Source organism: Euwallacea similis, chromosome 7, assembly GCF_039881205.1.
Source record: "Euwallacea similis isolate ESF13 chromosome 7, ESF131.1, whole genome shotgun sequence".
Classification (NCBI taxonomy): domain Eukaryota; kingdom Metazoa; phylum Arthropoda; class Insecta; order Coleoptera; family Curculionidae; genus Euwallacea; species Euwallacea similis.
Genome location: NC_089615.1, coordinates 1862622 through 1879334, shown reverse-complemented (window position 1 = coordinate 1879334; position 16713 = coordinate 1862622). Strand labels below are relative to the sequence as shown.

The window sequence follows — 16713 nt, the reverse complement described above, 5'->3', positions numbered from 1 at the left end:
TGTCGCTGTAGTATAAAATGGTCTTAACAATTCTTGTGAAAATGAAGTCACAAACGAAGACCGAAACGGCAACATTGCTTATTTACAACTTCAAAATGCGCATTATGGCGGCAAAATTCGTAAAACGTAGAACCGAAATCTAAATGCGTCCTTGGGCACAAAAACCGTTTTTGTTCCCAAATTAAACTTAGAAGAAATACTGAAAGCGAAGTTTGATGACGGTGAACCTTTTGGCGAAGTTTCACAAGCAAGTAGTGTGGTTGTAAAATTTGTCCAGCATGGTTTCGTTTAAACGTGCCGGTTTAAACCTTTTCGCTTGTATACCTGTCTGACCCATATTATAATGAACGTTCATGAAAGAGAAGCCTGAAGCCGGCCGTAGGGATTGAAATATCAAAGGAAATGATCTAGCCCTGCATTTTGCACACAATTGCTGACATCCACCAATTTTGGCGTACTCAATTTCCAACGATGCAGCGAAAAAGGAACTCAATTAACCCCCCTTCAAATGTATGAACAGAATCGGTGAGATCTTTAGCATACAAATAGCACATTTATTTATAATGGTATTCTATATATGCCGTCACCTTCACCATATTATCAAGAGTATAGATCATTTTAAACGTAAAACTTAATAGCCACATTTTCAAAATATCTAACTTAACAAACCCGTAAATTACAATACATACATTCCTACGTATTTTAGTGGGCACCTTCTTATCAGTTTATTTTTAAATTCTTTTGTTAGACTCAAAAGTATAATTATTTCAACGAAAAATTCGACATATGTATGTGTTATACAGTATGTCCTGATTAATGACCTAATTATAAGCGATAATAGATATGTTATGACTTAACCATATATTGTGGATACCGAGTAATTATTATTACTCTTTTGTATTTATATGTATTAACTATTATAAATAATTATGTTAAATGGCTAGGGTTTAATTAATACCCTGTTACAGAAATTAGTCTGGTACGAGGGATTTATTCGTTAGTTATGATTGTAAACAAAACTGAAACTAAGAACAAAAGGTTGCCGACGATGCGATCCCTGCACCAAGGTCTTAGGAGTAGTTAGTTAAGATTTTTGAAGAATAAAGGACGTAGAATATTTTATCGTGCCTAACAGAGTTTTTTCTATTTTAATGGCAATACTACCGTTTGAATAGTGGGAGTCTTGTAAAACCCTGGATACTTACAAAACACTTCAGTGCTTTAGGGATTATATGTTGACGATAGAATAATTATAACTTCTAAAGATTCAATTTTTTTGTGGGAATGGAAATAAAGCAACTAAAGACTGATTCATCATTTAACAGACAGTCACATTATATAAAGCAAATTCAGGTCAAGACAATACACATCAGGCATCCTAACCTGAAGACCAAGTTTTAAAATTTCACAGATTACTTGCCAGAAGGGAATACCATACAAACAAACAGTTGGATCCCTTAATATCTTATGCTGAGGTAAGTTAGAAACAGGAGATATGGACATTTTCTACCTGAAAAACGAAACCCAAGAATATACTCATACAGCCATCGTTAGCTTCGCTGTTCATTATACAGAGGACCAAACTAGGACTATCCAATCCCTGTGAGGATTAATTCATATTATTTTTGAGCTGCGGTTAATGATTTCAAAAAGTGGGAGTATTGACGTATTTTGAAATCTTCAAGTAAAAAATAAAAACTTTGACATACACCTAAAAAACGATCTGACATATGGCGGCATTGTCACGTCGACTGTGCTTCTCTGCGCAGGTCCTAACAGCAACATTGGATAAGTAACTGTTAAATTTGGAATCTAATGTTAAGTGATGTTAGTTAATTTCAGCTATGATAATCACGTTTTAAAACGAGGTAAAACTTATAGAAACTGAGTTCAGATTATGCCAGCAGTCCTAACCTAACGTTGCTTAATGTGACAGGCGATATTTATACACCTTCAAATACGGTTCCAGGCAACCGTCAGTGGTGCAAATTTATGTCAATGTCAATTCCAATCTATCAAACCATCAAAGTCAGTAGTAGTAGTGCTGAGAAGTGAGGAGGTGACGGTGACGATTGTTGTTGTTCTATTCGGAATTGTGAGTTAATTAATTTCCTTTTAAAATTTTAATAATAAAAAGAAAAACGCACTTTTTTATTAAAAAACTGAAACGTTATCGAATCCACTACTGGTAGTTTACTTTCTTACATCAGTATTAATAAATACCACATCACACAGCTGCTGTTCTTTTGAAGTAAAGTGAAGATGATATTCTAGGAAACCCTTTAATAAAAAGTGTTTGAGGGCATAAGTGTAGAATACTTTTGAAAGTGAAGGTTTTGCTTAGAATGTACCTACTAGCATAGCTATAATGGTCCCAATACCGGCAGAGTATATGCCAGACTTCTGGAATGAACTTTCTTCGGAGAATCCCATAGTTGAATTGAGCTGTTTACTTCCTAATGGTATACTGGTTTTGCTCAAAGTTAATTACAATGCTTCTTTGGCGGAAATTAAGGAGGTAAGTAACAAATTTGAGTGTAAGTAGTAAAGAGAAAATGATCTTCAACAATGTTAGTCAGATAATTTACTTGGTGGCACAGCTCAGAGACTAGCTCTTATACATTTTAAATCTAGTAAAGCATTTCTTATTGTAATTTAATTTAACTTGTCTTAGAGTAAGGCTTATTCTTGATATAGAAAAAAGATATTTATTCACATACTCACTATATGTCAAAATGAGAAACCGACATAATTTGAATTAATCTCGGAAATTTGATGGCAAAAGAGTCATCAGAATAGGTACCTAGAAAAATAGATATGTAACATGATATTTTCTTGGGTATTTCCAAGTGCATTTCATGTAAATGGTTGTGGCATTTTTATTAATTCCTTATCAAATATTAATTAGGAATATCATAGTTACATTACACCTTGAATTATACAAAGAATTATGCATTCAAGGAGAAAATACTATATCAGGTTTAATTTGTATATATATACAAGGGGTGATAGCATCATAGGAATATATGGGGATCTTTTAAAAACATAAAACATACATGAGTGGTTAAATTAAGACAAATATGTTCTTATTTAGATTCTGCTCAATAACTCAGATTAATGTTGTTGAATTGAATTCTACTCATATTTCCTGTGGTATTACATGTACTCCTTTCATTTTCAATTATCTAATTCTGCATAATTATAATAGGACCTATGGGATGAGGCCTCTAAGTATCCCATGTTTGGGAAGCTCCAAACTGACACGTCTCAATATCTATATAAAATTGTTAATTTTATGGCTGAAATAGAGGAATTAAATGATGAAACAAGAAGACTCTGCGATATTAGACCAACAGGAGGTGTGTTGATGGTGTCTGAGTGTATACCAAATTCGATAGACCGTTCTATTAATGTTACTATTGGCCATTTGATAGGAAAAGGTGATTCCTGTCCCAAACTACATAAGCAATTTACTTATATAGCAATTTGTAACAATTAGGTCTGCAAGAATTTGAGGCATACAACAGTTCAGAAATTAACGATTTTCGCTTTAATATGAAAAAAATGGGAGAACAGATAGCCAAGAAAAGAAACCAGGCATCATGGAAGGAAAAATTATTATATCAGTTTCCTCCAAGAATATCTGCTATAAGCTCTGTTTATTTGAATGAATTAGTTAATGATTACGGCAGCCATGGTTTTCACCCTCCAATTAGGATTGAGATAAAATGCGATAGTGAATATGGAGCTATTGAGTCGGATCAATCTCCAGAAGTGGGTTTACTATTTTTATACCAAAAATCAATGAAAAGTGAATATTCTGTTGTAGGTTCTACAAAGCTCATTTCAGTTCAGCGTTTCTCGAGCTATTAAACCTTCGAAATTATTGGAAATGAGTCTAGCAAAAAAGGCACAAATATTGAAAATTAATAGTGAACAGGGAACTGAGTATGTGTTAAAAGTTTGTGGCCGCGATGAGTATTTATTATTAGATCGACATTTGATTGAGTATCAGTACATTCAAGACTGCATTCGAGATCATGCAACACCCTCTTTGCTGATGGTACATACGGATAGGATACCAGGTAAAATATACGGACAATTTCCTAGATGCTTTAATATTTTTTCAGTGAAAGCGACTAATCCCGTATAAAATTTGAACTGAGAGAAGTTGTTTATTGTTCACCAAAATTTGTTGAAAGATGTAAATTCAATAATATTCAATTGATTCTTTAACGTTTCAGTTGTTCATGGCGATTATGAATATATAGATGGTTGCGTATTGAGAGGGAATACTACAGACCCTACAGGTTCCAGTAACACCTTAAGAAAAAAGAAAAGCAACACATCTTCCTGGAATATTATGGATAATTATCTTATTCGAGTGAATACTGCCAGTAAAGTCAACTGTGATACTAAACGGGCTTTAGAGGTAGCATGTATTATTTTGTTATTATTTACCAGTACTCTATTTATGACGATTGCAGATCGGTATTCAAGTAGGACTATTTCACGGAGGAAAACCTCTATGTCAGCCAGTTAAAACTGATGAATTACCTGTTTCGGAAAAGTGCGAAGTTGTTTTTGATGTTCCTATAGAGTTTGACATTCAAGTTTGCAATATTCCCAGAAATGCTAAGTTATGTTTTGTGATTTATGAAGTCAACAAGGTCTCTAGAGGTACCAAATCTAGGAAACCTAAGGATATATCCAAAGCGGTTTGTGACTTCTGGAGCTTTAAAATTTTCACATCCATTAAGTATGTCACTAAATATTTTAGGAAAGTTTAATGAACCCAATAGCTTGGGCCAATACTTCAGTGTACGATTTCAAAGGCCAACTTAAAACTGGGGCCATGACGCTCTATATGTGGACATATGCTGAAGATGTAATATCAGATGAAGTGTTGCATCCATTAGGGACGGTGGTCAGTAATCCGAATACTGAATATTCCACTGCCTTAACTGTGTACTTTCAAAGGTAAGGACAGATAACAGATCAATAAATCGAACTCTTCTAATCACCGGGAAATCACAAATTTTGCCGTTAAATTATTGACATTCAGGATACTATTGTGTGTTTCAATTGAACTTTTCTAGATTAAAACTTTTGCAGTAATTGTATTTTTTTGCATTATTTTAGTTTCCGGAATGACGAAACGATAGTATATCCCTGTACTAGGACAATCCTAGAATTTGCACGCACTTTAGAGCAAGAACAAGTTCCTGAAACCATCGACAACGAAACAAGGGAATCCTGTAAAAGACTGATTACTGACGTGGAGAATTTTTATGATCTCCACGACCAGGTAATCAACTACTAATTTTTTACCTCTAATCGTAATAAAATTATTTTTAAGGACCGCAAAAAAATGTGGAAGTATCGGCATGTGTGGTTGCGCCATATGCCTGAAATATTTCCTAGATTGCTTAATTGTATAGATTGGGACAAAAGAGAAGAAGTGAGTCAAGTTATAGAGTTATTAAGTCAATGGCCGAAGCTCCCGGTAGAGAAATCATTGGAATTGCTCGATTACGCTTATGCAGATCAAGAAGTTAGAAAGTTTGCCGTAAAGTGCCTGAAAGATGTTAGGTTCGTCCAGACTCTGAAATTAAATAATATAAATAGCAATTAACATTTGGCTTATTGTAGTGATGAAGATCTCCTGTTGTACCTCCTACAATTAGTGCAGGCTATCAAACACGAGTTGTACCTTGAATGCGAATTGACCAAGTTTTTAATTGAAAGAGCTCTAACAAATCAAAGAGTCGGACACTATTTATTTTGGCATTTAAGGTAATGCATTGTAATGTCTTTATGTACTTTAGGTCGTAATTCAGTTATATTACAGAAGTGAAATGCAAATGCCAGCTGTATCTGTGAAATTTGGTCTAATACTTGAAGCGTATTGTCGAGGGAGTCAAGAACACATTCCGATCCTGCAGCTCCAATTGAAGTCGGTTGAAAAGTTGCGAAAATGCAGTGAAGTAGTGCGAAGTAGGAGAGACAAGGAGAAAGCAAAAGAAGCTTTAAAAGAGTGCTTGAGCAATAATGATGAAAAATATACGGTGCGAAGCCCCTTGGATCCTAGCTTTAGATGTGGTCCAATCAGGTATGCTTTCTCGATAGTTAATTACTGGATTGGACATATGAAAATTATATCAATTGCTAAAAATTTATGACTATTTAAATTTGTTTGATGAACTTTAATGTTTATAACTTATTTTCTTGTGGGTATTCGAAATATTTTAGGATCGAGAAGTGCAGAGTAATGGACAGCAAAATGAAACCTCTTTGGATACTATACGAAAAGTACGATAGATATGGAGAAGATGTTTCCATAATATTTAAAAATGGGGATGATTTGAGACAAGATATGCTTACGTTACAAATGCTGAAGATAATGGATAGGTTATGGAAACGAGAGGGCTATGACCTGAGGTAAGCAGGGCAAGAATGAATGCGTCAATGATTCTGTGTGTTCAAAATTATCTTTTTTCTATAAGAATGAACCCATATAATTGTATATCATTGGATCATCGACTTGGAATGATACAGGTAGTGCTCAAGTCTGAGACGATAGCGAATATCCAGAAAAAAAGCTCAATAAGTGCGTATATTAGGAAGGATGCAATATATGGTAAGTTTACAAATGAAAATGTTTATGAAACTGAAAAGGAATATTTATTTATTGGGAATTCCGATTTTAAATTGTTCTCTTTCTACCTATTATGATTTTGTCCATAAGTTCAAAAATATTTTGGTCAGTTTCTTTATATTCAACGACAAAAACTGCTTCTCACATAAATTCGTCTTTTTAAGCTTGGTTGAACGAATGTAATCGCACTGACAAGTCATTAGCAAAAGCAATCGAAGAGTTCACCTTTTCATGTGCTGGATACTGCGTTGCCACCTATGTATTAGGCATAGCCGACAGACATTCAGACAACATTATGATTAAAGAAACTGGGCAAGTAAGTTACTCCTAGCATCCCTCCAACGGCGTTTAAATTTACTCTAACTTTAATTTGCAGCTGTTTCACATAGATTTTGGTCATATTCTTGGTCATTTTAAAGAAAAATTCGGTATTAAGCGAGAACGGGTCCCATTTGTGCTGACCCACGATTTTGTATACGTAATTAACAAGGGCCAGAACACGACAAATGCTTTAGAGTTTGCAAATTTCCGTATGTATTGTGAGAACGCTTTCATGATACTACGAAAACACGGGAATTTAATATTATCTTTGTTTGCCATGATGATATCGACAGGTTTGCCCGAGCTTAGTTCAGAAAAGGACCTTCTCTATATTAGGGAAACTTTGGTTTGTGTTAAGCTTAAGCATCGATTTATATCAATAAATTTGTATTTTTTCTTCAGGCTCTTTCCAAAACTGACGAAGAGGCGCTTAAACATTTTAAAGCCAAGTTTGACGAGGCTTTGTCGAATTCGTGGAAGACTTCCCTTAATTGGGCAACACACAATATCTCCAAGAATAACAAGGCTTAGTTTAACTAATTTTCTTGTACATTTAACTTGTAAAGTAACTTTAAGTTTAGTCGGAATCTACGATATGTGCCAATAGTAAGTATAATATAGCTCTTTAATCTAATTAAAGCTACAATACACATGTAAATCAATATATTAGAATCATTATTTGTTGTTTTTTTACTATTACGTATTTGTGTAGACGAAGAACGCAATAAAAAGATCTTTTCTCCTAATCTCGTTTCGTTTTTCTGGTAGACAGTTGGTATGTATAGGAAATTTTTTGATACATATCTACTGCACAACTCTAGATAAATAATAGACGAGATACATTTATTATCTCTAAAAGTAAGTCATTAAAAACAGTAAAAAATATAGATTTTAAAATCAAAGAGAGCCCCAAATTAGTTACCTACGTTTAGAGATTTTGACAAAGGTAAGAGATACACCCTTTAGAAACAGTTCTATCTAACATGAAATTTGACTGGTTAGATACAGAAGTCCTTAGCTTATCGTAAAATTAAGTATCTTTTATATAAATTAAATAAATAAGCAAATCTACCACTTCAACATAAATTCCCTAATTTAATTAGAATTTTATAATATATCAGAATTCCTTTCAAAAATATGTCACTATTTAAATACTCATTATGTGCATGCAAAGTTTGCTTGGACAGGTTCATCGGTGAAAACCCAATGGCCGGTATGCCTTGCTGCCGCACATATCTGGCATCAGTACCACCGGGACATATGATTGGATCTAGGCCCAAATTGCTGAAATTCAATAGAAGACGAATATGAAACTTAACCATGTTTTATCCAATACAAGGAACAGAAAAGGGAGAAAGTAAGCAGTGTAAAAAGCTTTGAAACTGTAAGAACATAATTGGCCGATTAAGATTACCAGTTTAAGGGGTTTAAATGATACAAATAATAACGTTTTTCCAACATCCCATATATATTCTTTAATGATTACAGTCACAATATTTGAGGCACTTTGGTACATACTTACATACACATATATAACAGTAACAATGTAACAATAATCTGGAACGGATATTGATTAAACATTAGCTATGGCTTCCAAGAGTTTATAATAAATGCCAACACCTTCAACAAATACGTCTTTATTAAGATACTCATTGTGGTCATGTAAGAGAACGGGCGTATTGTTGATCGGCGAGAATCCAATAGCAGGTACACCGAGTGAACGTACGAATCTGCTATCGGTACCGCCAGGAAATATTTGAGTTTTGAGATTGAGATGTCTAAAAAATAAAAAAAGGAACAAATAAAATTTAGCTCTATTACAAGAAAAATATGTTTGATTAGTAGCTGCGTTACAGACACTAGCACAGGGTGCAAAATTTTAAAAGTGCATAAAAAAATGAACTTATAGACTAACCTTAACCTTCCAAATGGGTCACAGATTTAAAAGCACACTTTACCACATGACACGTGAAATTCAAACCAAAACCATTACCAACTTCGGCAGTTCAGGACATCAACACGTCACCTAATACGTTTATAAAACACTCACAAAGCATGCAGCGAAAATCAATATGTTCCGGATAGTTGAAACTTTAGGTTTCTTTATTTTAGGTAAGCTTGGATAGTGCTACTGCTTTTAAAGTAACTTTAAACCTCAAAATAATGGTGAAGTTCAAATGCATGTTTCCGGGTCAAAACTTTGCAGCTAGACTTTCCCGACGTTGGGATTTGCCATTTCCTAGAGCATAATCCGGCGGCACGGCTATATTGAAATTGGAATGTTTGATGTTAATACTGGTAGGTATATACTGTATTAGCTATAACTGAAGATAGTTTTTTGAATTGCCCTTAAAGAGAGTTTAGTCAAGTGTAGAATCTTGGAAATTTCTCAGTCAATATCAATTTTGATTAATGCTAAACGATCAAAAAAGAAATGCCCCCTTTTTCCATACATAGAGTAACCGGTTTTCGAATTTCAGCACGTGGATTTTTATTTTTAGTCACTAAGCCGGTTAAAATCTGTTTTATATTCACTCAAAGGTGAAATTAATGATCGAATCGAGTGTGGAAAACCTTAAAGAAAGCTAAAAGTTGTTAGTATGTGGGTTAGAGCATTAAACTAGCACAATGCGACATTAGAACATATCAAAACAAACCGGTAAAAAACTTACAGATCATCCATAGTTTGCTTAAAAGCTACCCAATAAGGATTAGAAGCATCGAGTTTGGTGGCTCCCACTTGAGGTTCCTTTTGCTCCCATTCAATCCAAACATCTTCCCCTGCTTCTTTACACCATTGATTGACCAGAGTCTCTAATGCCTCATTGTCACGTGTCACTGCTAGGCGACAATCTATTACTATGACTAGTTCAGGAGGCACTACGTTTGACTGAACTCCACCCTATAACAAAAAAGAATAGTTTTTTTAAGCACAGTGTAGGTGCAAGAAATATTAATAACAGTCAATTAAAACCAAATTCCTGTCGATTAAAGTATAATAATGTTTCTTACCTTGACCTGAGTTAAATTAACAGTAGTGACATCACCTAGAGTTAGGCTAGAATCGCTGGCCAGTTTTGCCACTTCTTGTTTTCGAAATTCAAATAATTTATTCAAAATGTAAGCGACTTTCTCGCCTGCTGTGTTCTTCAGCAGCAGAGAGCCATGGCCAGGTGTACCAGGACAGTGAATAATCATATCTAAATATTATGAAAGCTTTTTTTTTCACGAAACTATTATCTATAAAACTTACGCCAAATATTTCTTTCTCCGTAAAATACCGCGAAAGTATCAGTTTCAGTGGCCATGCCCTCATCTAATGCAAATCCGACATTCAATTTCTTGAACTCGGGAGTGAGCACAAATGGTTTCATTCCATCCACTCCTCCAACTTCTTCCTCTATAAAACACCCAAATATTACACTACCCTGAGTAACGTAACTAATATTAATAACCAGGAACAAACGAAACGTGCAACGTCCGCTTCAAAGTTACCCCATCAAGTTTCAATCTCCTGATAGCTTCGAGGTATTGAATTCCCACAGATTTCATATCCTGAGTGCCTCTTGCAAAAATGTCTCCTTTTTCGTCTATGTGGGCACTGAATGGTTTGTAAGTCCATTTATCCTGCAATTTATTTTAAGAATAGTGGTACGATTTGGAGGATTTGTTCCATTTAAGGTACCTCAAATACAGGCACTACATCCATGTGACTGTTCAGAAGAATGGAGGGTAAAGTAGGCTCGGATCCGGTCCATGTAATAATGGCGATAGGTTTTCCTTCAACTACCCAAGTGACCATGATGGGAAGACCCAAGCTCTTTGCTTGAGCGCGTAGGAACTTAATGCACGGTTCTATTGATGGGGAAATTTTTCAGTTTGTATGTTGCCCATGATGGTATATTATATTTCGCAGGGAATAAAATATATTACCTTGATTGCTTTTCTACATTAACCCAAACGTTCTTTCATGATTGTATCGATCTCATAAGGTTTATAAAAATAGGTTTAGGACGATTGAGTCAATATTTATGCAAATTTAAAAATGTATATAATTTTTCAGTCCTATCAGTACTTATAATGTACGTTCCTAAGGTTTTTCTGCAACAGTCTATCTATTAAATGGTTACAAAAAGAATCATAATGTAGAAAAGAAACATCAATGTTTACAGGTTTCATTTCTCCTAAAACAGACATATTTATGGACCTTTGCTGAAGGGAACATAAAGTCACGAACTGTTAATTTTTTAGGCATTATCTTAGGTAAACTAATTCGTTTAATGTTATTTTTATCTTAAGTGCCCTTCATGATATTAAACTGCCTACACTTAATTTTTTCTAATAATGTAGTGCAACAGGTCTACTCTAACTGAGAGGTAAACCGATATCCGATGGTCAGAGTCAGAAATATACGCAGTAAATTGATCAGGACTCCTTGCATATGTTTCTGACTGACGATCCACAATTGGTTTTTTCCTGTTCAAATAGAACTGACACATTTGAATATGCATTCAGGACAAGGCTTATGCCTAAATAACCAGTGACCATTAAAAATGAACCTGGCAGTAGGCAGGGAATCCTTGCTGTTTTTACCTATCCATTCGAAAGAAGTTTCTAAGACACTGATAGGTTTCATCGAAGTTCAACAGGAAATTGAGAGGAATTAAACTTTAACTAATGTTGAACTCAAAAAGATGAAGGAAACCATACTCATCACACTGACTCAAAAACAATTTATAAGAAGGGGAATAGATACACAATAATAAAAAGAAGCAAAATTAAGTAAACAACAAATATGCTTATGTCATTTACTATTAATAATCTTATCAACATTAAGATTTTTATTAAGGGGACAAATTTTTATGACAAAATGGTTTGGTTAGTAAATCATCATTTTGTGGATGTGATCAGAAAAGAGCTTATTTCGCCCAAGTCTTGCTCTCTTATTCTAAGTATAGAGATCACAAGCAGTATGTTATTGAAGACAGAAATGATTTAATTCGAACCCTTATTAGTCTCAAATATCCGACGTGGAGGCAAAATATTTTTATGAAGCTTAAGTGGGTAACTTTGTATCTCTAAGATACCTCAGTAGAATTTAGTTGTTTCTTGCAACCCATATCGCTGTGCTCCGTCCAAATCCAACGTTCCATCACTTTTCAGATTAGCGTTAACTCTTGGTCCGATTTAAATAAGTAAAAGTAACAAAATCATAGATTACAGCATAACAGATTGCGTAAATACAAGTTCGATTTTAGGTCTATTGCATGAACGACGTGACGAAAAAAGTACAAAGAGGATAAGTTTAGGCTATTTTCGCTTACCATAGTTGATATTCGGATGAACACTTGGAATTCGCAAGTATTCTTGAAAATTCTTAATCGCCTGGTCATCCAACGCGTCCTTCTGATCAGCTGAGTTTGGCATTTTGAATTTAAGTTGCTTGTGTTTTCGACGACTGACAGGCGTGTCAACTGAAACAGTCAGAGAAATGGCGTTTTCGGATAGAGTGCAGCGTTCCCATGGCACTCGAATTACACGGAGTAACCAGCCAATTTTTGCGAATACATAATATTCAATTTAATTTGGAAGTAAAAGTTTCTCACGGGCCAAATTTCTTAGGAATTATGCATGCGTACATAAGAATGTTTCTATTTGAAAAAATAAACTCCATCATCATATCTACTCTTTGCTACATCTTGTACATTTAAGTTCTTCGTAAAGAGATAAGCACTCAAAAATAAGATTTTTCCAAAAATCAGTTGCTGTATTATTGATTTAACCCATAGTAGACCCACAAGAAAATAAAAGAAATGTAAGAATCACTAATCGACATCTTACTTGTTTAGCTAATACTATTTAATTAACTTACCTTGTATATACTAGAAAATACGTGACACAGGTACCTAGCGCAACGAAAAATTACAGTAAACTCCTCACAATATCTGATACGTCGTGCATATGTACGTCCGGATGACTCTTATTTTCTTATTAGAAACAGGCCCCTCTACTTTTATTTTATCAGTTGGCGTTAAATACCTCTCTATTATCCTTTAAATAATATGCTTTAGATAAATATAGAGAGGCACAAAATAAGTTATCTAGATGTGATTGTTGCCCTATACAATTTTAGTTTTCGCTTATTTTGTAACCTAAGTTGTCTACAGCGTGTTTGCTTTACGAGCCTCGCCATCGGACCTCGTTAATCTTAAGATCAGTTAAATGGGGGAAAGTTGCGCTCCTTAAAGCTTAATAAGGATACGTTTTGAAATCCGCAGTGTTGCCATTATTCCTCTAAATATCAGTAAATTAACGTTTTAAAACTCGAAAATATCATATTCGAACTAAAAAACACGACATTCTCAACTTGCATATCACGCCTTGAGAATTTTGTGTAATAAAAGAAAACTGATAACACTGTTAAAAAGTATTACGGACTCTTAAGGATGTTTCGGTTAAATCCTATTGTAATATGTAATTTCAGAATTATAAGCAAAAACCAAAATTTCAGTTTTTCACAGATATTAGAAAAAGTACCGGCAACACTGTCGATTCAAGAATGTATTCTTATTGACCTTTAATCTGCACAATTTTGTACTAATTTAACCGCCCTCGTATCTCTTAAGATAACCGAGATCCCAATGGTGGGGCTGGTAAAAAGGACACTCCGTATATCATCTATGCAATACTTATTGTGAACTGACGGCAGACCTCACTTGATTTAAATCGCGATACACCAGATGGAAAACGTAAATCCCCTTCACAGGTTACTAAGATTTAGTCATATTTAATATCCTTAATTCGAAAACCCTAATGATGATTAATTAATGTATCATATGGGTTTGCCCTAAGGCCCTGTGTTATTGATATTTATCAGTAACATAATTTGCATGTAGGCTTGCCCAGAAACTATCGATCAGCGTATAAATTTCAAAATTTCACCGGATTCAGTTCCCGTGTACTAATTGATAACGATAATCTGAATCGTAATGTGTTAGGTAACGGCTATGTGGTTTCGCTCGAATAACTGAAAATTTTGGTTGGTTATTTGCATTTAAAATGGTTATATTAAGCACCAAGGTACGAATAAAACGTAAATTTAACTGGGACACCCGGTACTTCTGTTTATCTAAAAGTGAAAAAATTTTTTATTGTTGTTTGTTGAGGTTTATTGAAGTCGCACACTCCATGGTTCCATGTCACTTTGGTGTTTATGTTTAATAGATAAGTAAATTTAGCGAATAACGATTTGTCTTGATCTCACTAGACGGCTTGATTGTGCCCAAAAACTTATACTTTGCAGTCTCGTTATAGTCAAATTCAAATGTTTTTAGAGCATCAGGTGGCCCATCGAAACTAATCAGCAATTATTTTTGGCGTACTGTCGTAGGGAAGAGGTGTTTACATCCTTTTTCTCAGTTTTCAAATTTTGATATCTCGGGAACTGGAGTAGTAATTGCTTAAAAAAGTAGACCTGGTCATGGCGATTACTTTGTCACGACGCTTCGGGAATATTAATTTTCTGAAGGAGTTGATGGAATGGCAATTGTGAGAGTGTCTTTTTGACAGCGATGAGAACGTCCAAACTCGACGCAATGGACGATCTTGTACAGTGTGTTTATTTGAAAACTTATCACCTCAAATATCGTAAAAACGGTAATATATACGCAACTACTAAGTACGGTGGTCTTCCAGGTTGTAAGGGGGGAACACTTTTCACACTATCTGCGTAAACCTAATAGTCACTCTTTTCTATCCCACTACCTCCACATGAAAATTTTAAATCGCACCCTCACCGAGTTGCACTTCATATTAATGGTAATTAAAGGCACAGAACATCGGTGTATTAAAAAACTCGATTTGTCAAAACGTTTTCGAAAAATTAATGAAAAACTGATAGCACGATTTCAAATATATGCAATAAATTTTTGAACTTTTTTGGCATTCCTTTCTGTTCGACAAAATAAACCTTTTTCACCAGATAGGACACATTTCATTAATCATTTTTGATCAGAAACTAATTTTACAAAGATTTTATCGTTTAGTATTTATTAAATAATATGTGGTAGTGTAACATTAACATCTCCATTAACATAGTATTAGGTGTACAACTTTGCTTCCGCCGTTTTTTTTCCGAATTTCGCGATTTTATTGTAAAAAACTAATTATACCTTTAGGATCCAAAGTATTGTCCATCGCTGGCCACTACTTTCTCCCATCTTTCGGGCAGCATACGAATCCCGTGTTGAAAAAATTGGACATCTTTTGAAGCGATCCACGATTCTATCCAATTTCTTACTTCTTCATAAGACCGGAAGTGTTGGTCAGCTAGCCCATGTGCCATGGATCAAAACAAGTGATAATCAGAAGGAGCTAGGTCAGGAGAATATGGCGGGTGGGGTAGGACTTCCCATTTCAATGTTTCCAAGTATTTCTTGACCACTTGCGCAACATGGGGTCGAGCATTATCGTGCTGCAAAATCACTTTATCATGTCTCTCGTTGTATTGCAGCCGTTTCTTTTTCAATGCTCGGCTCAAACGCATTAATTGGGTTCGATAAAGAGCACCTGTGATTGTTTCAGTTGGTTGTAACAGCTCATAATATATTACGCCGAGTTGATCCCACCAAATACAGAGCATGATTTTGGAACCATGAATAGACGGTTTGGCCGTCGACGTGGAAGCATGGCCGGGATATCCCCAAGTCTTTTTGCGTTTGGGATTATCGTAATGAACCCATTTCTCGTCCCCAGTCACAATACGATGCAGAAATCCCTTCCGTCTTTGCCTTGCAAGCAACTGTTCACAAGCGAACAGACGCCTGTCAATATCTCTTGGTTTCAACTCGTACGGCACCCAATATCCTTGCTTCTGAATCATTCCCATGTCTTTGAGGCGTTTTGAGATTGTTTGTTGAGTCACTCCCAATGATTGTGCCAATTCTTGTTGACTTTGACACGAGTCTTCGTCAAGTAATGCTTCCAAGTTCGCATCTTGGAAAACCTTCTTTCTTCCACCGCTATGTTGGTCTTCGACGTGAAAATCACCGTTCTTGAAGCGCTGAAACCACTCACGACATGTCCTTTCACTAATAGTGGCTTCCCCATAAGTATCTGAGAGCATTCGATGAGCCTCAGCAGCAGATTTCTTCATATTGAAGCAGAAAAGTAAAACCTCCCGCAAATGACGAGAATTTGGCTCGTACACCGACATTTTCAATCGCGAATAACTTTATGATGAAGACACAAATAGACTAATATTTTTATGAGGTTATGTTAACAGGTGCCCAAGGCTCCTGCATGCCCACATGGGGTTATTTATTTCGATCATTACTTACCGCTACATACATCTATTCAAAAACGGCGGAAGCAAAGTTGTACACCTAATATATTCTGTAGAAGGAAGAGTGGAAATTGTTTTAATATATGTTGCGAATAGCCAAGTCCCTCGGTAGACTGCTGGGGTTTTCCACGAGAAATATCCTCACAAAAATATTTCTTATGTTTACGTGAAGCAACTTCTAAAAAAATTTACGACAGGGATAGTAGTTAATTTAAAACGAAATCAAATGAAAGTATTGAATGAGACTGCCGCAATTGGTCTTGGAACAATTTGTGTTTGAATCAAACACATCAATTAGAAAAGCGTATCGCCGAACAGGAATTTCAAATGGTTCTATTGCAAAAGTGACCAAATTAAACAAGTTCCACCCGTACAAAATGCAAATTAATCA

The 16713-nt window shown here is 35.1% G+C and overlaps 2 protein-coding genes across 3 annotated transcripts; one reads left to right on the top strand and one right to left on the bottom strand.

The window, feature by feature from the left end:
* The first annotated feature begins 1952 nt into the window (after window positions 1–1952).
* Window positions 1953–7657, top strand: Pi3K92E (phosphatidylinositol 3-kinase 92E). Its single transcript, XM_066392096.1, has 17 exons — window positions 1953–2095; window positions 2275–2518; window positions 3209–3440; window positions 3500–3774; window positions 3830–4085; window positions 4245–4432; window positions 4488–4718; window positions 4781–4980; window positions 5143–5308; window positions 5360–5592; window positions 5653–5796; window positions 5852–6112; window positions 6253–6441; window positions 6507–6640; window positions 6823–6974; window positions 7035–7325; window positions 7382–7657. Exons 2-17 carry the CDS (start codon window positions 2369–2371, stop codon window positions 7508–7510), a joined length of 3231 nt encoding a protein of 1076 aa, XP_066248193.1. The 5' UTR covers window positions 1953–2095; window positions 2275–2368; the 3' UTR covers window positions 7511–7657.
* LOC136410123 (aminoacylase-1-like) lies at window positions 7490–12962 on the bottom strand. Of its 2 annotated transcripts, none has more exons than XM_066392097.1 (8): window positions 12852–12962; window positions 12304–12453; window positions 10665–10834; window positions 10435–10606; window positions 10233–10379; window positions 9992–10179; window positions 9652–9881; window positions 7490–8263 (listed from the first exon to the last, which is right to left on the bottom strand). In XM_066392097.1, the coding sequence occupies exons 2-8, from the start codon at window positions 12404–12406 to the stop codon at window positions 8056–8058; spliced, it is 1218 nt and encodes a 405-aa protein (XP_066248194.1). In that variant the 5' UTR covers window positions 12407–12453; window positions 12852–12962; the 3' UTR covers window positions 7490–8055. The 2 variants fall into 2 exon arrangements, with proteins under 2 accessions (XP_066248194.1, XP_066248195.1); XM_066392098.1 differs by lacking the exon at window positions 7490–8263 and adding an exon at window positions 8427–8757 and having other exon boundaries at window positions 12852–12952.
* Between the last annotated feature and the right edge of the window lie 3751 nt (window positions 12963–16713).